The sequence below is a fragment of the Lactuca serriola genome, chromosome 2 (genome assembly GCF_051521515.1).
Source record: "Lactuca serriola cultivar US96UC23 chromosome 2, Lser_US96UC23_V15, whole genome shotgun sequence".
NCBI classification, from domain to species: Eukaryota; Viridiplantae; Streptophyta; class Magnoliopsida; order Asterales; family Asteraceae; genus Lactuca; species Lactuca serriola.
The window spans coordinates 138,076,900-138,102,255 of NC_136409.1; the positions used below are offsets into that span (position 1 = coordinate 138,076,900).

At 38.4% G+C, this 25,356-nt stretch overlaps 1 protein-coding gene and 2 pseudogenes across 1 annotated transcript; 1 reads left to right on the top strand and 2 right to left on the bottom strand.

Annotated features, from left to right (window-relative positions):
* Nucleotides 1-1,279: 1,279 nt before the first annotated feature.
* Nucleotides 1,280-9,812, bottom strand: LOC145086852 (leucine-rich repeat receptor protein kinase HPCA1-like). The gene is made up of 19 exons (XM_079024691.1): nucleotides 9,715-9,812; nucleotides 9,469-9,595; nucleotides 9,272-9,343; nucleotides 9,123-9,197; nucleotides 8,953-9,024; nucleotides 6,605-6,766; nucleotides 6,416-6,490; nucleotides 6,258-6,329; nucleotides 6,042-6,113; nucleotides 5,895-5,963; nucleotides 5,723-5,797; nucleotides 5,544-5,615; nucleotides 4,967-5,101; nucleotides 3,980-4,464; nucleotides 3,422-3,589; nucleotides 3,082-3,218; nucleotides 2,794-3,013; nucleotides 2,321-2,556; nucleotides 1,280-2,033 (listed from the first exon to the last, which is right to left on the bottom strand). Exons 1-19 carry the CDS (start codon nucleotides 9,788-9,790, stop codon nucleotides 1,554-1,556), a joined length of 2,880 nt encoding a protein of 959 aa, XP_078880817.1. The 5' UTR covers nucleotides 9,791-9,812; the 3' UTR covers nucleotides 1,280-1,553.
* An 8,318-nt stretch (nucleotides 9,813-18,130) lies between these two features.
* On the top strand, nucleotides 18,131-18,866 carry LOC145089605 (oil body-associated protein 1A pseudogene; annotated as a pseudogene).
* A 1,153-nt stretch (nucleotides 18,867-20,019) lies between these two features.
* Nucleotides 20,020-21,148, bottom strand: LOC145089606 (phospholipid-transporting ATPase 1 pseudogene; annotated as a pseudogene).
* Nucleotides 21,149-25,356: the final 4,208 nt, after the last annotated feature.

A 25,356-nucleotide genomic window follows, 5' to 3' on the forward strand; every position in this document is an offset into this window, starting at 1 on the left:
TTTCGGTATGTACTTGACCTGATGGTGCATGGTCCTTTTGGGTTGCCTTCACCAAAGCAACTTGATAGGATGAATTATGGAGAGAAAAGATTAAATATGATTTATTAATATATTATGGGAATAATATATTAAAGGAGAAATCATATTGTTTAATTAATATTAGTCAATAATTAATTGGTAATTAGTTTTGTGACTAAAAGAGATTAATTAAACTTAAGGGACTGGAATTGTAATTATAAGATAATTGCAATTTGGGCCATGGATTGTCTTAAATCAAGAGGTGAACGAATTCTTATGGGAAGCCCATAAGGAAATCGTCCAAGGGCTTGATTAAAGGAGTCTATGGGTTGCTTAGGGCTTAAGCAACCAAATTAGGGTTTCCTTGTTAGATAACCCTAATAGCCTCACTATAAATAGAACCCTTAAGGCTAAAAAATGTGGGGGAACTTCTTTTCTAGGGTTAGAACACGTTTTGGGCATCCTCCATCCTCTCTCCTCTTCATCCTCTTGCTTATGGTGTTTGTAAGCCATTAGAGGAGTGACACTTGTGACTCTAAGCCTTCCAAAGTCAATACAAAGGAGATTTGGGATTGTTATCGCTACATAACAATCAAGGTAATATTATAAACCTATTCTCATGTTAATATGATTACTTGTATGCTAGAATTAGGGTTTATAGTCTTGGATAACTTGCATGTACAATAGAGAAACCTAGATCCAAGCATTAGGGTTTGTATGAGCACATAGGATGTCTTATGACCAAAACCCATCATCAACTACATATCCATAATTGAGGATTCATTTGGATTTTTATATCATTTTGCGATTCAAAATTTTAGTAGAAACCCGATTTTTCTTTTTGATTTGGGTGAAATGCGAAACTTTACATGAATAATTAATGTTCAACACAATTAGATTCACTTATTCTAGGAAGGTGCAAAAAGGTAATAATACATCATTGGCTAAATAATGTACGTAAGAGAAAGGTGTAGCTTGGTAAATTCAGTCTAGAAATGTTGGTAACGTGAGAATTATTTAGACAATGTTAGTGGGGAGAGAATGGGCATGAAATTTGTTGTCTGGTATCTTTTTGGGAGAAGCTAGCATTCTCAAATTTGTTTGGTTTACCTTATGTCTGTTTCGCAACCACTGATTTCTATTAAGTTTTCAATATTACCTTGAGTGATTTCTTTTGTTATTACATTTAAGAGTATTGGGTTCATAACATCAAGAACAGTTAAAGATGATGTGTACTGAAGAAATAGGTTGATGATGATGGGGCACAACACGCTTGTTGATTTCACCAACTTAAAAGAGTATCTACAACACATAATAGGAAAACATATACATACCTAAGATAAAGAAACACTATATTGAGTTTAAAATACACAGAAAAAGGGTATGCATTTGTTTTATTGTTTTTATACTACTAACATCATATATCGTCTCTCTTATACGGATAACATACACATATATGTATATAAATGGAGATGAAAATATCAATATAGATACAAATAAAAATATAGACAACGTTACACAGCGAACCAAGGATCCTACTTGGGTTGCAGCAACTTTGCGGGCAAAAAACCTCCGCTATAAGCATAAAGACTGTCATTACTATAAGGATGGTTGTAATCTGTACCAGATACTTCATAACTTGCTGAAGTTGAGGATGATGATTCAGTGCCTGGGTTAAGTCCCACCAACTCCATGATTCTCTCAAGTTCTTTTACAACTTGACTCATTGGTGGTCGTTGATTTCCAGTCTCTTCAACACATCTTAATGACACATCCACAAACCTCTCTAAACCTTTGAGTTGGCTACTTAAACCAATGGTCGGGTCAAGGACCTCGTGCAGGCCATACAATTCTTTACTTTTGTTCATTGATTGTTTCACTTCTCTCACAATGTACTTTCCTTTCTCGATTGGGTTTCTTGCTGTTATCAATTCCAACATAACTACTCCAAAGCTATAAACATCACTTTTTTCTGTTAATTGTTGTGTCATGTAGTACTCTGGATCCATGTACCCCTACATCCATCAATATGGCCAATTGGAAATACATCACAATTTAAAATTCTTATTTGACCAACTTTATAGGGTTGTGTTTAGTAATAAGGACGAGGAGGACATTCATGTCATTTGTCTGAACGACAATGAATGAAAAATCGAGAGCAAGTTATAGAAAAAAAATTGCAATTTTTGTTCCATTTTGACATTATTCTAGTTCATGCCAAATGAAATGAAAGTTATGTAATGTCTTGTGTAACAAATAAGACCGAAACGAAACAACAAAGACAAGGAGAAGTGTTACCAACCATGGTCCCTTTGACTTGAGTGGTAATATGAGTCCTATTAGCATCACTCAATGGCTTCGAAAGGCCAAAATCGGCAACTTTTGCGACTAATCGTTCGTCTAATAAGATATTATTCGTTTTGACATCTCTATGTATGATGGGTGGATCAGCAAGATCATGTAAATATTGCAACCCTCTTGCTGCGCCTAGTGCTATTTTTAGCCTTCGCATCCAATCCAACCTAATCCCTGATCTCCCTACACATATCATTGTATGCTAATCTTGGTTATTTACTAATGGGAACGGACAAACTTTATAACTCATTTTCATCGTGGAGGACATCTTTGTCTTTTGTAAAGAAAAGAGATTGAGAGTGAGTCCTTGTCCCACGTTTTTTGGGTGAATAAGACGAAAAAAATGAAATGCTTGTCCCATTGACTTTAGTTGGAGTACTAACCACACCAAATGAAATGCAACTATTATTTTATTCTTACCCGAAAGACTGTCTTTGAGGGTACCGTTCACAATATACTCATAAACCAACATTTGTTCACCCTGATCGAAGCAAAAACCAATAAGAGCCACAACATTCTTGTGATGAACTCTTGAAAGAAGCTCGATCTCAGTTTTAAACTCGAGCCCACCTTGAGTTGATCCTTGTTGGGCCCTTTTGATGGCAATTAGTTGTCCATTTGGAAGAGTTCCTTTGTATACCTACACAATATTCAAACACTGTTGAACATTTGAAATTTGGTCGAAACTATGAACAACACACAACTAACCATCCCATATCCACCAGCTCCGATGTTATTAGTCTCAGAAAAATTTCTTGTGTACTTCTTAAGTTCTTCAAAGGTGAAAGATTTGGCTCCTTTCAACTGTGGAACACCACCACTTCCACTAGCTGGATCCCAAAGTGCTGTAAGTATTGTGCTAAATTGATTAGATCCCAATTTTATATTTAAGTTTAAGCATATGTTAATTATACCGGACTCGGTTAGATAAGAGAATATTATAATTTTTTGTCCTACGACACTAACTCCCTCTATTTGTGAAAAAGTCATAAATACCCTCGTCATCTTTGTAATCAAAAGTAACCTAAAGGATTATGAGCATATTTACCAAAAGGACGACTTTGTTGGGTGGCTCTTTCTGCTCTCCCTTTCTGACGAAAAGCGTACACTCCAGCAACCACCAGTAATACCACAAACACACAACCAGCGATTGCAGATCCTACTATGACTCTGGTGTTCGATGATTTGTGTGTTGTTCCTTCCGTGACTTGTACTTCTGTTCATAAAAACATGAATAGAGGATTGATAATGTAAAGGGTTAAATGCAATAAATTGCAACATACTTTCATGTATTTATTTATTATAGCATCATACTTTCATTTATTTGTATTACGGAATTGGATTTTAAAAAACCTACCCAGTTATAGCAATATCATCTAAATACAGATTAATTTTCACTAACTCTAATTGGGTAGATTTTTCATAGTATAATGTTCCAATAAGAAAAAAGTTGGAAGCATTATATGCTATTATTGGGTATAGTTATCAAAGTAGAGTGTCGTAATAAACAATAAAATTGTAAGTACGACATTGTAATGGAAGGAAATGAAAGTATAATATTGTAATATACAAATAAATGAATGTATGTTGGTATTCTTGCATTTACCTGACAAGAAGTTATCGTAGTCTTGAGCAATGAAAACGTAGGTGTTAAAATCTTTTGAAGGCTTGAAAGTTTGATTGCTAAGAACAAAGCCGAGCCAAAGAATCCCGGTCCTATTGAAACTCAGTTCGCCAGATGGGAAAACTTCAAGATTTAACACAAGGTAATCATCCAAATTCCTATAAGGATTCATTAACGAAACTGCGTCGACTGGCATTTGTGTTTTTTGAAAGAATGTCATTAATGAAAGACGAAGGGATTCATAGATCGTGGTATTTCCGAGCGAAGAGAACGAAGGAGCCTTGAAGATAAATGAGCCTGTGTATGGAAATGCACATTTACAGTTGGGACTTGAAACTTGGCCTGAACCACAAGGGGTGGGAATACAGTTGTTTGGTAGTGTTGAGTATGATGTGGTAGTGTTGCTTGGAAGAGAGCAAAATTTATCTGTCACCCCCGACTCCATACATATTGGATTATCAACGAGTCTGTATATGTAAATAAACATACTTTAAACATATAAACCGAGAATAAAGAAAATAAATCACAAATAAGTGAGAGATCCATGCTCTTTATCCCGGTTGTTATGCAGCACAAGAAATGTGTATCGCATCTAGGCATGGACATGTACCGATGTTAATGGGACATAATTGAATTTTTTTTCATTTCACTGAAAATGTGGATCGAGGTGGGATAGAGACTTGCTCTCTAAATGAAAATTTTCATCCCACCCAAAAGGTGGAATAGAGTGGGATAGGGACTCGAGCTCTATCTTTCGTCTGTGCAAAAGACATAAATGTCTTCCTCATCATCGTCATCTAAATTAGCCCTAGAAAGCCTGTCCAATCTTGTCCTATTCTGTAAGCAAAGCCTTAATGTACCCATTGATCTCGGCTATACCTGATGCCGGATTTAAACTCAAAACTTCTAGTCCATTTCAACTAGAAATAAGAAATGCCTTATATGAGTGGAGAATATTTGAAAACATACATTAAACCAATTGTATATTGAAGTCGTTGGGTGAAGTCGGCAATATTGTTTGTCCGCAGATCAACACGTTGAAGTTGTGAGCTTGGGTTTAAGCCAATATTCAAGGTGCCATTTACTTGGTTGTCACTTAGATCACTGCCAAAGAACCATTGCAAGTTATTAGGTTTAAGAGGACACAACATAACAACACACCTTACAGTGCATTTAGCGTGTATTTGACTAAGACTGAGAATGATATAGAGGGACAAAAATTGAAATTTTTTGTTCCCCCAAAAAATTTGGAACATGTGCAAAAGAAGTATATGCTTTGTTCATCATCAACATCAAAATAGTTTGAGAAAGCTTGTTGAGTTCGTTTGAGGACTGTATTTATGGTGCCATTTGTGGTGCATTGGACCAAAAGATTGATATCAACGAGACAATAAAACGTGGACAGATTGATATCATTGAGACAAAAAAATTGGATAGGTACAAAACACGTAAATGCCCTCCTCAGTTTATCTTTGAAGATGGCTTTATAAGTGTAGTCCAGGCTAGTCATAGTATAATGCAATCATACCAATGTATATGAACTTACACATTTTGTAACTGAGGAATCTCGAACAATGCAGCAGGCAGTTGTCCTCTAAGGTTTGTATTTTGCATCTTCCTATCATAACAAAAGCCAAAAAAAATAATTACCCATTCAGCATAACAAAGTTTACTACACTTCCCTGGCTCGATTTCGGGCCAAATTATTCGAAAAACTTTGCTTACAGTGTTGTCAAAGACTTTAGAGTTGAAAACCATGAAGGAATATCCGATGGGCCAAACTTGTTGTTGCTTAAATCCCTGCACATATGAGATCACATGAGAGTTATATTTTTATTTTTATTTTTATTTTTAAGGGATAATCAAACTGATCATACAGTGATTCCTTGGTACTTACAGATAGTTGAGGACGTTCATGCCAGTAAGGTTGGGCACCAGACCGGACAGTTTATTGTATGATAGGAACCTAGGAAACAAATGTATCCACAATCATACATCCAAATTAAATAACAGTGAACTAAGTATCTAAAGTTTTTGAATTTACATCTCAGTCACGTTGATAAGGTTGTTGATGTTTGATGGGACATCACCAGTCAAAGCGTTCCTATCAAGTCGTCTGATTCAAAAAACACATTTCTTGTTAAAAAGAATGATTACAAAGTTTATCTCACAATATGCACAAGTGCATAGTAGTCTGCTAGGTAGTTGACAAAAACCATTATGAAGCAGCTTATAAAGATGGGTATACAGAGATACTCACACAACTTCCAGTGACCTAACCAGTCCGAGTGTGGAAGGGATAGGACCCGTAAACTTGTTGTTTTCAAGTAACCTGGTCAAGTAATAAAAATCTCAAGTAAGTTAAGTTGTCTAGAGTGTATGCTTTTTGTGTTAATCTTTCATTTGATCAAAACGTACAGATGAAGCAAACTCATATTCGAGTGGAAGATCTGAGGTGGGATATTGCCAGAAAGCTGGTTGTCTCCTAGGTGACTGAAAACAGTAAAAACAATAAGCTAACAGGGTCAATATACACTAGAAAATCAGGCATACAATTTCATCTTAAGAGAGGATTTAAGCTCAGAAAGGATATAGACACAGACGTACAAGTGTTTCGCATGAGTCAACATATCAAGACCAGGCTTTATTCCATCAGAAACTGGTATATTCCCGGTGAGCTGGTTATCAGTGAGATCTAACCAATAAAGATTCTTAAGATTACCAATGGAAGCTGGAATTGATCCGGTGAAGCGGTTTGAGTTCAGAGACCTATAAGCAAAAATCATTTAGTCAAAGATATAGGCCTAGGTGTACAATGTAAAATCTGTAGCTAAGTTTTAGCTATAGATTCGGTTTTTGTTAAAAGCAGCCAACTAATTCGGGTGCTCATTTGAATGTATAGGTTTAATCGGATTTGATTAAGTGAATCTAAATTGTTTTGTTTTTCAAAACATTGATACATATAAGGCTGAAATAAATTAAAACTTGATTTGAACCAACAAAATAATAATTCGGTTTCATCGGTTTTCACAGTTAGTTTATTTGGAGTCTTTGACATTCCATAAAATTGTATAACTTTAACATTAGCAAGCTTGGTTTGTCAAGTTTAAATTCAGATATTATTTATTTGATGTCTTCCTAGCATGTCTGAGGTCATTTATTAATAACATATCTATAAAAAACTTTTATCATTGGATAAAAGCTTTTCGGGTCAATTATATCAATCGTTTTTATTCGTCTAATTTTATTGAGTTTTATGTTTTATACAATTGATGACATTTGTTTGATAATGTTCCATTTTACTCCCCTAATTATTTTAATTCTCAAAGCTTTATTACTTGTCGACTAATTAATTTGTTTTTTAGTCTCCAATATGAAATATTAAATTCATAATGGTTAATGCAGGTTAACGTACGTAAATTAATTAATTTTAAAAAAATGCAATAACAAATAAGATCAGTTTGATCGGTTTTAACAGTTAGTTTATTAGGAGTCTTTGACATTACATAAAAGTTCATAATTTAACATTAGCAATGCTTGGTTGTCCCGTTTAAATTCACATATTATTTATTTGATGTCTTCTAGGGATGTCAAAACCCCCCGTGGGACCCCGTTCCCGTGGGACCCCGATACTGTACGGGACTAATTTTTAAAAAAATTCAGAAGCGGGAGCGGGGGCGGGGGCGATATTAACTCCCGTTTATTTTCGGGACCGGGGGCGGGAGTGAGTATTTCCGTCCCGTACTCCCGCGGGGGCCCCGTTTATATTTATATATATATATATATATATATATATATATATATATATATATATATATATATATATATATATATATATATATATATATATATGTGTGTGTGTGTTTATAACTTTAGTGATGTTTTATGTTTGATCAATTCTTGATTTATCAATGGCTTACATGTTTGTTTATATACAAAAGTTATTAAAAAAACTATTTTTAGCCAAAAACAAAGCAATTTTTAGCAAAAAAAATCCATTTTTAAGCCTATAAACCGGGAGTACCGGGGGAACGGGGGCGGGACCGGAGGCGGGACCGGGGGCTGTGTAAGCGGGGGATCCGGGGGCGGGACCGGGAGCAGGGGCAACAAGGGATTTCGGGAGTGGGGGCGGGGGCGGGGGCAACCATTTCCGCTCCCGTTTGGTCCCGTTGACATCCCTAATGTCTTCCTAGCATGTCTGAGGTCAATTATTAATAACATATCTATAAAAAACTTTTATCATTGGATAAAGGCTTTTCGTGTCAATTATATCAATTATTTTTATTCTTCTAATTTTTTTTTTATTTTTATTTTATATACAATTGACCACATTTCTTTCATAATGTTCCATTTTACTCCCCTAATTATTTTAATTCTCAACGCTTTATTACTTGTCAACTAATTAATGTGTTTTTCAATCTCCAATATGAAATATTAAATTCATAATGGTTAATGCAGATTAACGTAGGTAAACTAGTTAATTTTTAAATAATAAAAGCAATAACAAATAAGATTATAATGAAAAAAAGATTAAAGTGGCAAATAAAATAAAAAAAAGTCAGAGATATGAGATCAATGATTGTGAGTGTGTTTAAATAACTCAAATAAAAGAAATAAAAGCACTTGTAAAAAAAATTTTACATTAATTTGATTCAAAAGTCAATGCTAATAAAGTAATAAATAACTAACGATAAATATAAAATATATAAATTAAAATAAAATAAAAATAATTGTTCTTTGGTTTGTATAGACTATTGGTTCTTGTATAACCAAAACCAATTGCAATCCATTATAATAATTCAGTTTTTGGAATAATTCAAATATTCAAATATTCACGCCATGTAATTTAATCCCAATTGCCGAATTTAACAATTTCTTTTTACACAAATAGTGAATTACTAATAGGTACTACGTAGTAATTAGTAATGTATTATGTATGCAAGAAACTTTCTTACAAAATGATAAGTCGTGGAAGATTTCCAATGGTGTCAGGAATTGGTCCACTGAAGCTGCAACCTACGAGAACTCTGAAACAAAGATCCGACATTTAGGTTTTAACGAACTAGCAGGGATCCCATTGCTAATACGTAATTTTGTAAGGGTGAAGGAACATATGATTACTTACAGGTTTGTTAATTTCCCCAAATTTCCGATTGCTGGAGTGAGTGATCCGGTCAAACCTGGGTTGTAAGATAGAGCTCTACCAAGAGAAACAATAGTAAAAGATTTGCTAACAAGCTCAAAATTAAACGACAATCAAACGCAGGAACTTACAGGTATTGCAATTCGACCAGCTGCCCTATGTCTCCCGGGAGCCCACCAGTTAACTGCATGCTTGTCAAATATCTGAAAAGTTCATTGAATTTAATGATGAAAAACGGGAAAACTTGTTACAACAATCACATGAAAGTCAAAGTAGTCCCTGTGGAAATAGCCCTAGAAGTCCGAAGGCCGAAGACCGAAGGACTTACATGGAAGTGACACGTGAATTGGTGCACATGATGCCTTCCCAACCATCGCGACATGGGTCTGAGCCCACATTCCAGCTCGGTGGTACGGTGTTCTTCCAAGCTTCCTTGAGAGCCTGTAGGGCAGCACCTATTCCATCACAAAAACGACAAATTAAACACCATAAAACTTCACAAACCCAAGCTAGGACCCTGGTTTGACTTGCCTCAAGTAAACTAGAATGGAAACAAATTTAATGAAATAATTACCATCTCGATTCTGGGCTGTGGTTATCCAAATTTGAATGAAAAAGATTATAAGTAACTGTCGGATTCTTGAGCCCATCTCTGAAAGTAAAATGGAGATTTCCGAGTGGCAAGAAAAACTGATCACACACACAAACCATATAATGCAGGTTCGTGTGACAGCGAATTCCTATGGTTGACTTGGTCTGTAGACTTATAATTATTTATATACATTATAATGAAAAGTCATTAATTGATCGATGAATATTTAAAGAGCACAAACATAGGAAAGATAAGGATGGTCAACGGGGTTGTTTGGTAATTGGTACATTCGTCAAGTTGGAGAGTAGAAAGACGAAGTTGTGTGACTGATGTTTGGAGATTGAATCATCCAAGAATGAGCTAAACTTATATGTAGCAATATTGTCCATTGTTGGTTCATTTAGAGCCACTAGAGTTTTTCTTTAAGCCGAATACGTAACTACATTTCATTTTCGATCCTATTAAATCTATTCACTACAAGAATAATCACCATTAGCGACGATGCCTTTAGCGGCGCATACGACTTTCGCGTTGTATGTCGCCACTAAAGAGCGTTTGTCACCGCTAATGGTATGTCTTCGCTAAATGGGGTTTGCCACCGCTAATGGTATGTCTTCGCTAAATGGGGTTTGCCACCGCTAAAGGAGGGTCTGTCACCGCTAATGGTGATAAACCCTGTCAAAACCCAGTAATAAACCCCAGACATTGATTTGTTCCTAATCCAACAACTCATAATAGACGTCGTACATAGCAACAGCGACGACGCCTTTTGCGGTGATGACTGTCACCGCTGATACTCGAAAAAAGACCGCGACAAATTACCTCTAAAACTCGTTGCCGCTAATTTGTATCTCTCGCCGCTGATACGTCTTTGTTGCCACTAATACCCATCAATTTCATTTCTCTATTACACAACACAAAGTTGATTTCCTTTCGTATTCTTCGTTCGTTTTTCTCTGACTATTCCACCAGCGAATACTAACACAATCCGTCAATTTCGTCGACTCTTACTCCAATTCCGTTAATTCCGTCGACGGTTCATATCCCCGACGACGAGGAATCATAATACCAGCGATGATGAAGTAGAATCGGTGGTGACCACAGGTGGGTTTTCGCCACCTTCTCCATCGATTTCAGTTTTATTTTCTTCTCCCACCGACTTAAGAGTTGGATTGTTGCAGCCTGTAGATTATTGCAACATCTAGCTGGTTTTTTCTTGTTTTGTGCCGGAATTTGGCCGGAAAGCAACCAGAATACCGTCACCACCACCCTTTTCCGCCAGATTACACAACTTGGTTCCTTTATAACATATGTTTTTGTGTATTTGTACTATGTGTATGTATGTATGTATTTGTATGTGTTTTTGTAAGTGTGTATAATATATGTATAAATGCACGTATTTATTGTGAAAACAGAAAAATTATTTATTTTATATATGTGTATTAGTATTTGTATTTATAAGTGTATATTTTTATATATGTATATACGTTTGTCATTTGTGATTGTAATGTACTTATAAGTGTATTTTAAGATGTTGATTTTTATATATAGATGTGTATTATGTATAAGTACATATGTTTATGTATGTATAAGTACAATGCTATAATGTAAAAAAAAATATTTGTGTATTTGTATGATATTTCGATAATACAATGCTATAATGTAAAGTGTATTTGTATGTATATGTAATATGTGTATCTGTATGTACATGTATGTATGTATTATATGCAATTTGGAAAATACAATGCTATTGTAACGACCAAAAATTTGAGCAAATTTAAAACATTTTATTTCATTCAAAAACCATTAAGTTCATACATCTTATTTTCAAATTAGTTTAAACATCAGAGTATCCCCCAGAACCATATCACATGAATCATAAAACATGAGCAGCGGTACGATCACGCCTTCGCCTTGCCACAATCTCCTGAAGTACCTGAAACAATACACTAAACTGTAAGCCCGAAATCTTAGTGAGTTACCCCCAAAACACCAACCACATACAACCATAATCATAACATATTGTATCACAATACATAACAACCATGCCTCTCAAGTCTGCAGCGTGACTGGTCCTCCCTCACCAGGCCTTCAGTTCACCTGGTCCACTCTCTGAGTCTACAGTATGACTGGACCGCCCGCAGCGGGCCTTCAGTCTATCTGGATCTATCCGAGCCTTCGGTATGACTGGACCGCCATACGGGCCTACAATCTATCTGGACCGCTCGTAGGGTATGTTGGCCTTCAGCACAAAGCAGGACCGCCTCAACCCAAACATCAAGCAAATAACCATGTGTATGTGTACATATGACAGGAAATCACATGACAGTCCATAGGCAAACAAATCAATCTAGCATATCATAAAGCATAGCATCATCCTTACCAGGATATCGAGCTAACCGGTCACTAACATAGCATCATCTTATATACCAGGATAACGACCTAAACCAGGTCACTAACATAGCATCATCCTATATACTAGGATACCGACCTAAACCAGGTCACTAACATAGAATCATCCTATATACCAGGATACCGACCTAAACCAGGTCACTAACATAATAATGTCTTAATTACCAGGACGCCGATCTAACAGATCAATAAGCACATCAACAGTACAAGTACAGATATCAGATATAACTATCTCACAGATCATCGATCATAGCAATCTCTCATGACCAAGGCATCGACCTAACCAGGTCACTAACATACCAATCCTAACGGATCACATGAGCATAACAACATACTGTCTATTCTGATACCAATCTAACAGATCATAACCACATGTAGCATACTATAACCAAGATAACAACTAAAAGGGTCGGCCTTGGTGCCTTAGAGCCTATTGATATTGTGAGGATAACTCACCTGAAATTTGCTAACCGAAAAGATAAGACCAAGCTGCTCCGGCCTCCGACACGATCGCCGCCACTGAACACTACCAAGGAACCAATTCCATAAATACCAATATTACCAAAGTATCCTTGGAAGTCAAACTGGTCAACTCTTGGTTAAGGTCAAAGTCCTCAGTCAAAGTCAACCTTCCTGGTTGACTCTACTCGCCGAGTCACCCCCTCGACTCGCAGAGTTCCCTTACCCAAAATACTCTCATGACACAACTTAACTCGCCGAGTCGCCCCAAGACTCACCGAGTCCAACGATCTCTGAGTCCCATCCTGTCCCACTCACTGAGTCGCCAACCGACTCACTAATCCAAGGCTTTAACCAAAAGAGGTTGGGGTTCTACGTCCTGACTCGCCGAGTCCTAGAACAGACTCGCCGAGTCCAAGGCAATCTTCAACAGACTCGCCGAGTTGTTCTTCCAACCCGTCGAGTCCATGCATGTGTTCATACAACTCGTCGAGTACACCCATGTGACTCGTCGAGTCTCTCCAGTTCTCAATCCATTCAGAGGCTTTTTGAGCCATGCTAAGGCTCCAATCCGTAGATCCACCCTTCTATAATTTATCCCTCACATAAAGTTGCAACTTTACGTGAAACCAAAGAGATATAGGACCAAAACACACTAGGGCTTGGGTTTTAGACAAAAGGGCTTCACCAACAATCCAATAATTGATGCTTTATGACTTTCTAGACCAATACAAGTCTAGATCTGAAGTAGCAACCTCAGATCCGGACTCCAAACCCGAAGTAGATCTCAATCATACCAAAATGGCCCCAAATCTCATTCAAGAATAAATCTAGAAAGCAACAAGGAAAGGTAACAACTCATTACCTCCAAGATGTGCCCAAAACTACAGTAGATTCTGGATCTACGCTACTTTCTTGATGCAAACCCTTTTGATCTTGAAGTTTCTTCCACTAGTACACCTCTCAAAGCTTCAATCTCCCTCCAATGGCCTTATACACACGAGCTAGGGTTTAATGGATCTCAAAGGGGCTAAGGGAGTTGAGGGGAGGACATTAAACTCTTTAAATGGGGTGCAAACCCTAAGATTAGGGTTTTTCTCATCCCAGCATCAACTCGTCGAGTCCAGCTTCCGACTCGGCGAGTTGGTCACTTAATTCGCAATCCAAACCCGCTCCGACTCAGCGAGTAAGCGTACCTACTCGTCAAGTCCCTGCTTCATAATTACACTTTAAACTCTTAAATCGTACTTCTGAAATTAGGGATGTTACAACTCTCCCCCACTTAAATTAGGCTTTGTCCTCGAAGCCTGCTGCAACACAAACTTCCGAATGATATTCCCACAATGTATCCACTAGTCTTAAACCGACCTAGATTCCTTCAAACACTGCTATCGAATCCCTAAAATCCATCTCTTCCCTTGCTGGGTCTTGATAATTGCTTCAAGCCGGCCACTGGCTTCCTTTCTCTGATAACAACACGGATCACTAAGTGCCACTAGAAGACGCTACCTTACTTCCATCCTATGCATTCATTCGCCACCTGCGAAAACTAGATACCAATCCAAACCACCGGGTCTTGACCTAGTATTATCCCGCTATCTCTCGCCCATCAGGCACCACTTCTATTAAATTGCACCGATGGAAACTCATCTCGTTTCCTCCCTGGGTCAAAACCCTTACCGCACTGACAAGATGGAACATTTCATAGCTTCCAAGCAACCCTCCTGAACATCCAGCCGTAACGTCCATACACATCATACCTGGCCCACTCAGCCTCGGGCTGGAAGACCAGGCATGCCTACGATGGTCCATCCATCCCTAGGATGAAACACCACTACACACATAACTCATGACCACAACCATAATTCGGGATCCAAGGATCTACCCATGCATCACTTCCGATCTCCCCTGACTCCGCGCCAGTGCTAACCGTTCCACAATCTCAACGGGCATCCAACCCGTATGTGCTTCCACACATCTGGTACAATCTTAGTGCTTAGCACCATCAACTAGAGCACTTTCGATCATCCATTTACTCTACTTCCTTCCTTTTAGAGGACTCACACTCCTTTCGGAGCTACATAACTTTCTTTTCCAGGAAGTCTACTTAACAACTTTTACCGCACCTATAAGTGCCACTGAGCTAAACTCCACTCTACACTAACCATGTAGAGCAACTGCTATTCTCGAACTCCCATACACCTCGAATCCGATCACATAACCAACAAGGCCCACGCACGGCCTCCAGCCAACTCCATCATCATGATCAATACTTGGGGCCAGACCACATCGATTGCTATTGCATGATTCTTCGCGTATAGATCCACTTAACACATATAGAGTCTTCAGCATGACTGGACCACTTTACCAGGCCTTCAGCCTATCTGGACCATTCTCAGAACCTTCAGCATGTCTGGACCGCCCTCCCGGGCCTTCAGCCTGTCTGGACCGTTCCCTGAGCCTTCGGCCTGAATGGTATGCCTTCCGGCCTTCAGTCTATCCGGACCGCTCAAAATTGTCGTACGTCACCCTGAACCATCCTTCCCGGGAATCTCTCCCATGCAGTCTGCTCTAGCCCTCTTGGGGTTCTGAACTCCAGTTCCATTCCCGGAATCCTTTCCATGGCCTAAACCCAAGCCTCACATCGACCAACTACCTTTCCTGAAACCATGGTCTGTTCCCTGCCCCATTTGTTTATCACTTGCTCCGATCATGCCACACTCTCGGCTAACAACACCGCTGGATCCAACATTTTAATTAAACACCCATTCGGATCCATTCTCGATCCCCAACTAGAGTATTACCCGATCCAAGAAGATGAAACCTCGGAGACACTCCGAACGGATGAGATCACCAAGATTCTTTGAACTCCGCCCAACCCCTAATACTAACTTCCGATCAACCAAGATACACCGGAGTCCTCAGCCTACCCTAGCAACATGCTCAATACGTGGAACATACCTATTGAGTGCCAAAGCATAGCAACCTACTCAATACCCGAACATAGATCTACAACATAAACAGAGTCTTCAGCATGACTAGACCACCATACCAGGCCTTCAGTCAATCGTCCACCTTCTCGGAAATACGAGGTCTGTCCCTGGCCCGCGTGTCTACCATACACCCTAAGTAACCCACACTCCTGTGCTGAATGCACTGCTGAGCCCTGACATCTAACAAAACCCTCAATCTATCAATCCAAAACCTTTAGAGTCGAGCACACCCTCAACCGAAAACTCGAACTGAATTCGATTCTTGACTAGGACCCCAACATGGTTACCCAACTTCTGCTATCAAGCATCCAAAAGACATGTTCTTATGCTGGGGAGTTTTGCCGATCCCCAGACAACACAACCCTCAACTAAGCAGCCAATAGGACCTCTGTTCTCCCTATCAGGTTGTGAAACTTATCCCCATTTCAAAACCTTTCCACTTCAGCCTCTCAGGTTAACACTCCCCCACTTAGATTCAACTAAGCCTTCATAATACATGAAGATTGGGGGATTCTCAATCCTCCTCACTTCCCAACGGTTTATCTGATGACAACCATCCCCTTCCCACTAGTGTTCCATTGCTAGCTAGACCCGACTCATCACACACTTCTAAGAATCAGATGATCACTTCCCGAATCCCAGTGAAACCGACAATCACTAATGCGTGAATGACTCTACACTCACTTCCTGAAGACCACCATATAAATGCTCCAACTAATACCCCGACAACGAGTTACTTCTCTTGGCGCTTTTAATATGTCAACCACTAATGGTTGCTAACCACTAAATCCTGACAATGATGAATCACCCTTATGTGGGACTGCACCCACAGTCCTCCCACATAAAACCCCTTTTCGAAAGGTGTTCCAAACAAGCTTCCCGCCTTCGGGCTTTAGAAATCATTCTCTTCACGGTTCACACCCTGACTCACTCACTAACTCAAATGCCCACAGCTGAAACAACCTCTACCCTAAACCGGGCTACAACCACTCCCAAGACATAGTCTACGGTCCCAAAAGTGCAATAGATCGCACAATCAATCCTTTCCATCCAATAAAAGAGGTCCAAGGAAAACCGAACCTCACAACACTTATGCCACGTCGACCTTCCTGAGCTCACCCGCACTGAAATAATGTTGCCTATTCCTGTAACCAACAGACCCCGAGCTGGAATACACCTGATCCTGGGGTCACAAGCCTGCTCACTCCTTCGAGCTCGGAAACTGAGAGGGTGTAATCCTTGCCGTACCAAACGATGGTCCAATTCACCAATCAACCATTTCACTTCCAACTGCAAAACCCCAGCTGAACATAATCATCACTCCTTTCCGGAGTTCCCACAACTCATAACTCGACCTTGAGCAAACCCCCGAGGCTCAAATCTATAAACCCACAAGCTAGACTCTCCCGCTCAACCCGCGGAAATATAACAAGTACAGTTCATCTTTATGCTCCCAGAAAACCGTATCCTTCTGCTCATCTGATTATGTACCAATAACATGTCCCCGTCCTGGGAAGCTCGTCCAGCTCCTCTTCCTGTCGTCATTACAGCTGCCTAAGTTGCTGCGGCAATCGTCTCAGCAATGTCTGCATGACGCTCGACGAAATACTCAAGCATGGCGGTCTTGAAAGACCCAATCATCTTTGGAATTTATCCCCGAACAATCTCGATCGTCTCCTCCCGGAGGATCTCCCTGACACGATCCCCTGACAATGCTGGCTTATCCTGGCTGCCAGCTCCCGATCCTAACCTGGATCCGGTCACAAGACGTCTTGTGACCACCATTCAGGCAGTACACCAACAGGTCTCTAATAACCTATACAATGACAGGGAAACAATTCCAAAACCCGACCCTAGGGGTTGTGACTTCCTTGCCACACATATGGGTCCTATGCTTTCAGTAGTACGGGCCCATACTACCTTCCACACCTACCCATATTTGTCTCAAGTATCATCATAATGCCCTAACAATATACATAGATGTAGCCAGCGATTAAATCCTCACTCCTAGAGGAATGCAAAACATCTCATCACTATAAGAAAAAGACCCTTTTACGACGCGCAAATCACGACGCTCACTGATTTATGTTATGCAAAAGAGAGTGACAATAAAAACGTGTCATTTGTTCAAAAAATTTGAGGATTTAGGTCACACATTATTGTGTGCCCTTAAATTAGTGTCTAATGTAAAACAAAATAAAAACACCGAGGGTACTTTATCTAAAACGTGCGTCCTCTGTGATTATCGGTTTATGATTTTTACTAAAACGCACGTTCTTGAAAGGGGGGAAATGAAATCCCCTCAAAATTCTTAAAATTTTTAATACCCCGCTTTAAGATCCCCTTCGTTCTATTCTTCCTTTTTCTCTGCAAACCCTAATCACGATACCATCTCTGCTGTATATCTCAACAATTCATATATCAGAAAATCATTGGGATAATTTCTAGGGCTTTTTTAAACACTCATTCGACTCTTTTCTCTCCCGCCTCCCCTGTCTCTCTTTTGTGCTCTGATATCCCCCTTCCATTTATGCCGCCGTCTCCGTCGCCATCAAAACAAGGATATGAGACAGTGCTTGATCTACGATCATCCAGTCGCCGATGCCTGGTTAATAGGAGTTGAAAACATCATAACATAAAAACTGTTCTTAACCTTGCCGGACTCAGAAAAGCCGATGTGGCACATCCACGAGTATGAGGTGAAGAACAACGTCCTTTTCCTTCCCGGCGTCCCTGGTCCGGTTGAGCGGCAAGATCGGCAGAAAGAGCCGAAAACTTACGGGAAGACGATTCACTTTTTTGGCAGGTGGATAGAGGCGATCAACTTCCCCTAGGTCTCCCATAGGCAATGATGGCTCTAATTCGTGATGGCTTTACCCTAATCTCGCTAAAGGTACACTTTACATTTCCTGATTTCCGCCATTTTTGATCACCTGCAACTTATGTAGAAACTCTATCGATCGATTATTATTACATATTTGGAGTCTCGCTATGGTGTTTTGTTCAAAAAGGAAAGGGCTAACAGAGCATATATGGAAGGTTTATCCCAAGGAATTCACTCAAAAGCACACGCTGATGGAGTTGGACTCAAAACTATTGTACGAGATATCAATTTGCATTGCTTGGAGACCTGGCAAGGGTAATTTGGGAATATAGTCATCCAATTTCATTACGCCTAGTTGTTAACAATGGTTTATGCTAACTATATATTAACTTTTTTGGTGTTTTTTGTTTATTAGGTTTGTCCAACTCATTTGCACCCCCGCCTAGCTGAGTTTCTTGAGGTTGCTGCTAAGTAACCGATATGGCGACAAGTATCAGTTATCTTTTTTATAAGTGTCAAATGTCCTTTATTTATTTATTTGTTTTTTTGTTTATCATCTGAATCATCTAGTATTTTTTGATGTTATTTGTGAAGGGCTTAATAAGTCATTGAAAATAGTGCAATCACCCTGTGTAGACTTGCATAAGTTTGTCCTCAACTTTTATCACCTCACACGGAGCATTTCATGCAAGCATGGCATATTGCTTTAGCCATGTAAGTCCCAAAATTTTTACAACTTCAACCTCATTTCCTTTTTCTTAGAATTTTTACTTAAAACATCATTTGACAATACTTAAATTTCTTAATGTCAACAAAATTCGGGATGATATTCAAAAGGAGGATGCTTTTCGAGGTCTCTATGCAATGGCATGCATCTGCTTTTGTTTGGTTTTGACTTTTGATTTGATTTGAAGCAGAAAGTTACTTATGTTTTTTTGGTTTGCAGGTGAAAGTGAACACATCAGTGGATTTAAGTTCACTTGTTTTCTTATGTAGAGCCATTTCTAGTTGGCATTTAAGTTTTTCATTTTAACTATTCTTCAACACACACACACACACAGAGTATATATACACGTGGCAACACCATTTCAGCATGTACACCTAATTATTAGAGGCTAGTCAATAGTCATGGTCTGGGGTAAAATTGAAGAAATCAAGTAAACCGCCATCACCATTCAGCTCTATAACGACACCTCTCTCACAATCAGCTCATACCACAGAGATGCATCCTTTCATTCTTTGATAAGGTTTTCTCTCCTTCTCAGTTCTCGCTGCAAATTCGCTATGTCACTATCTATGTTTATGATTTTAATTGGTGAGTTCATCATGTATCTATATCCCTTTCCAGCAATCTACGCATACTTTTGTTTAACTTGCCTTTATTTTGTGTTCATACAGCTGGAATTTGCTTTAATGTGTGATTTCACTACATAATTTGGTTATGTAATTATTATACGATGATTTAGATCGCCGATTGAAGTTTGGGAACATCGATTAATGTTTTGGAACGCCGATTTGAACATCATTTGTGAGTTGGGTGCGTCGACTCAATATATGGTAACAAAATCTCACATTTTCCGGCAATTAATTGTGTATATCTTAATTGTAAGGGGTAGCATGTCTTTGACTAAGAATTGGAATCACAGTGTTACATGCTACTAGTGTTAGAAAAAACTCATGAGCAAAAATTCTTTCATTCCCAGTTAGCCCTTTATGAAGCAACCCCATGAGATCAGGATCCACAGTAATATCAGATTTTATCTTCTTTCCTTTCATGTCTGCTTCTATTGAAACAAGAATGTTATAAACTGACAAAAAGAATGTTATAAAATAAAACTACTAAAAGAAAGTCAAATGTCAAAAAGTCAAACCTGGATTCTCTTTATCCAAAATTGGTGGATTATGATAATGCTTCCCGAAAATAGAAGCTTTTCTGAATTCCATTTTGTTTTCAGTAAGTGTTCCAGTTTTATCAGAAAACACATAACAAATTTGACCTAAATCTTCATTTATACTTAAGGATCTGCATTGAAACCTTGAGTTTGTACTGCTATCATACATGTGTTTGTCTTCTATCATGAAATAAGATTGACCTAATCGAACCAATTCCATGGTGATGTATAAAGATATCGGAATCATGATCTGAAACACAATAACAAAACTCAAAAACGCAAAAAACGTCTCCATTGGAATCCCATAGTATTTATACGGTTTTCCTGGAAACTTTCCCTTTATAAGATAGCTCTTTCTGTAACAAGGAATCGTATCAATTGCATCCTGATGACTCATCAGCCATAAACACATCGCAATAGCAACAACAAGACACAATATGAATAGAAAAACAGATAACCAGATAGTTTCTGAGTTCATTGCTTGTTCAAGTCTGCTTCTTTTTGAAGGGGAAATTGCACTATTTAGCATAGCTTTTGTCTCTTGTCCAGCATACACAACAACGCCTATAACCCATTTCGTGTTTTTCACCTAACACCCATGTAAGATAATGTTTGATTGACTAAGGGAAACTTTATGACCATTTAACTCTATTAGCTGTGAACTCATATATGTTTCTATTAGGTTGTTCACATCTAATTACCCCTGATATTGACCCTAATGGCATTAAGGATGTTTCCTGTCTAGCATAACGTGTCTTTAAATCCAACTCTCCATCTAAATTCATGGTTTGTATGTAAGCAATGCCACTAGGATCACTTGTCCACATAAGTACCATGTCACAAGGGATTGTCACAAGAGATTCTTTGTTGTTCTCATTTCTGTCTTATCTATGTCTTCTCCAATCCTCGTACCCATCTTTTATAGCAGTTACTGTGAGAATAAAAAGGAGAGGGAAGAGAGAGACTGTTCTTCCAAAGACTACAAGAGGAGGAAGTTGATTGAGAGTTGCAATGGCTAAAAAGTATATGTAAGCCACTTGATGAAACTGAATGAAGAGATTCTTGGGTAGGAAGTTTATAAGTATGTATTTGCTAGTGGTGATCTTGTTTCCTGCTGAAAGTGGGTTGGTCTCCAAATGGCGGCCTAAGGACCGGGTAATCTGTTGTTTCCTGCATTTACCCTTTCATCATTTTCGATTTCCTTTTGCATTTTATATGCTTATGAGATAATCTGCTATCAGACAAGGTGTATGCCTTGTTTCTGTTGGACCTATTAGTTTCCCACTAATACTGATTAGATGAGTAGGATAACCTGTAATCATGTATGCTTGCCACATAAAGCTGTATTTTGCCATACCTGGCTTACTTGCACCAACAGTTATTAAGCAAAAAGCTTGTAGTGGGTGGTTTAGTTTTGTTAGTTTGAGTTCACATGATCGTCAAAGTAATTTGCTTTAGAGATTTGTTGGAGGCTTCTGTTGCTATATGCTAAACCCAACATGCTATTAGTGTTGTTGTTCTTGTAATTGTGATCATTCGTTGCGAATACAGCTATGCATTTGAAATCAGAGGCTATGATTTGTTGGGTTGTTATTGGTAGTGTATTTCTTTATAGTTAGCTCTAAAATGATGTTTTTTAACTGCAGATGAAAACAAGATGTGTTGCTCTTGTTTTATGTTTGAATATCAGTGTGGACCCACCCGATGTTATAAAGATTTCACCTTGTGCCAAGATTATAAGCAGACTACAGTTAAGTTAATTCATTGTATTTGTGCTGAAACATGTTATAATCAATTAATCATTACAAAATTATATATGAGAATAAGTGTGGTTATATTGATTATTAAGAAGATTTGAAAAGAACATGGACTGGCTCTTGTCCAAAAGACCTGAATGCCCTCCTCAAAAAAAGCTTAGCCTAATTGGAGTGTTATAAAGATATAAAAATGTAGCAATAGATAAGGTTGTACAGTTTTAATATTATTAGGAATGTGCAGATATGTTGGGCATTTTTTATCTATTTGGAAGCTATTGCTATTCTCCCACAGTTGGTTCTGCTGCAGCGAAGTGGAAATGTTGACAATTTGATCGGTCAATATGTTTTCTTTCTTGGGTATTCTCCCTTCTATATTTTGGCATGATATCATTATGAAGCTGGATAACCATGAAAAATGGTTTTTTAAATGATCAAAAATAGTATAATAATCATTTAGAAAATAGGATGCTATGAATGAAAATCTGTTTGTTTGCATTGTATTGTTAGGGCATACCGTGCGTTGAATATTGTCAACTGGATTTGTCGGTATCTCACACAGCCCCATTTCAATGGATGGATATGTAAGTTAAAGCTTTTCTCTTATTCTTATTGTCTATACATGTATTTCATTTGACTTTTGTTTGTTTGTTTGTTTGTTTGTTTTTATCCTGTTTCTCTGGCTTAATACAAACAACTCTTTATGCTGATTTCTTCTAGTATTACTTCATAAGCTACTCAACCTCCATTCCCATTCTTTCTGTTCTGTCTTTTACTTTAAGCATAATCATAATAACACAGGCTTTATGAGGAAGGGCATTTACGTCTTTACTCTTCGCCTGGGTGGCAGTGGGACAAAATTTGCAATTTTCCAGATTGAATAAGACTACTACTACATTACATGACCGTGACCATGACCATGACCATGACCATTTAATACTTGCTTTCAATGAACCAAGTTTTATAATATTTATTCAGATCAAATGAATATTTTTAGGAAGAAAGACAAATAGGTGAAAACTTAATAAGTCTAAGACAGGATTTTTGGTTATTATTCTTTCTCATTCTATACATAATAACTTCTTAGAACATTCCCCTTCCTTAGCTTATTATTAGCTAAATCTAGTCAAATACAGTAGTTTCTTATTCTCATCTCATGTGTATGTGTACGTACTATTGGAAAAGCAATTCCAAGTTTCAATTTCCAGCATGAGCATCACCTACCTGGCTTGGCGTTTGAAGCTTCAATTACCAGCATGAGCATCACCAAGCTCCAATTCCCTTTCTACCCTTCACTTGCAGGTTGATGATTTGTCAAGAATGTTCAGACTATTTTCCAAAAATCCCCCATGGATTGGATCCTGTCTCTTGTATGTTTAAAAAGGTTTGTGATTTAGGAGTTGGATTCTATTTTTTTAAAGTAGAATGCAGTTATTTGTATTTGTTGTCATCTGTTTTTATCTTTTTGACGCAATGCAGCATGTTGCTGCTGAAGGCACAACCTTGGTCAAACAGGCAGAAGATGCTGCAAGTAATAAGAGATTGCAGGTTGATCCTGGTACATGGCCAATAATGATCTTTAGGGCCTTCTAGAAGGATTGGAGATTGCAGTTAAGATTCTATCTAAGACTTCACGCCAAGGACTTGATGAATTTAAGCTAGCAATGTTTTACTTGATTTGGACATGAACCCTAAGATATCATATTTTGGCATGGCTAGAAGCTTTGGAGGAAACGAGACTCAAGAAAAAGTGAACACACAGAGAGTTGTTGGCACATAGTAAGCTAGATAATGCAATTGTATATAAATGAGTTCTTTTTTTATAACATTTACTCACTATTGGAATAATGATTTGTATTTGACATATTAGTGAAATGAATTATCTTTGTTATTTATGGTATTTTATTTTGTATTATGAGATTTTTAATGTATTATTTAATTTGACAATTAGTAAATCTATAAATAATACTTTTTTTAAACATTTATAATTATGATACGCAAAAATATTTGTCATCTTCATTTATGACATGGCCTTTCTTGACAGGGGCTTTCTTGATACGCATTGCGTGTCATTAACACGCGCGTCGTAAGGTTACGACACGCGAATGCGTGTCGTCTTCCTTTATGACAGGGCCTTCCTTGATACGCATTGTGTGTCGTAAATGCGCGTCGTAAATGAGCGTCGTCTATAGACGACGCACAAAAGTGTGTCGTCTTCCTTTATGACAGAGCCTTCCTTGAAGCGCATTTGCGCGTCGTCTGAGCCTTTTACGACACGCAATGAGCGTCGTAAAAGGTTGTTTTTCTAGTAGTGCATATCTGGCCTCCCGGCCTCTTACTACCCACCCAATCCATGAAACTTCCATCGACCCTGCAGCATTAGTGTATACTAGCCACACATAACGCTGGACCTGATAGACTTTCGAATATCCAATTCTACCCTAAGGTCGAATCAAACATTCTAAGGCTATAAGATCTTGATGATGCACAGCCGTGATGCATACACTAAACAACTACAGTAAGGATGTCAATTTCATATAAGGAAAACCCTAGGCTAATAGGCATCATGAAATCAGGCAATTCTGTCATGCAATTCCTGAAGATCCCTAGCCTAGTACTAGCATGTTGTTCTAACATATCACATAATCAAATGACTTGTGTGGTATTTTGGGGTCTACTTACTGGCTCTGGCTGATCGTACCCTCTGCATCCTCCTTTACTTATTATGAAAACCATTTTGTAAATCCTTCATTGATTTGAGACTGGATTCACACGCATGTTCCTCCAATTCAGTCAAACCAAGGCTCTAATACCAACTTGTAACGACCAAAAATTTGAGCCAATTTAAAACATTTTATTTCATACAAAAACCATTAAGTTCATACATCTTATTTTCAAAATAGTTTAAACATCAGAGTATCCCCCAGAACCATATCACATGAATCATAAAACATGAGGAGCGGTACGATCATGCCTGCGCCTTGCCACAATCTCCTGAAGTACCTGAAACAATACACTGAACTGTAAGCCCGAAAGCTTAGTGAGTTACCCCCAAAATACCAACCACATACATCCATAATCATAACATATTGTATCACAATACAGAACAACCACGCCTCTCAAGTCTGCAGCATGACTGGTCTGCTCTCAACAGGCCTTCATTTCACCTGGTCCACTCTCTGAATCTACAGTATGACTGGACCGCCAGCACCGGGCCTTCAGTCTATCTGGATCTATCCGAGCCTTCAGTATGACTGGACCGGCATACGGGCCTACAATCTATCCGGATC

Excerpts from the sequence above, each read along its gene's own strand:
- LOC145086852 (XM_079024691.1), bottom strand. The coding sequence starts at position 9,790 with ATGGGCTCAAGAATCCGACAGTTACTTATAATCTTTTTCATTCAAATT. Across the intron at positions 5,964-6,041 it reads CTTATCAACGTGACTGAGAT|GTTCCTATCATACAATAAAC; the intron begins GTAAATTCAAAA and ends TTTGTTTCCTAG. Across the intron at positions 5,616-5,722 it reads CTAAAGTCTTTGACAACACT|GAAGATGCAAAATACAAACC; the intron begins GTAAGCAAAGTT and ends TTGTTATGATAG.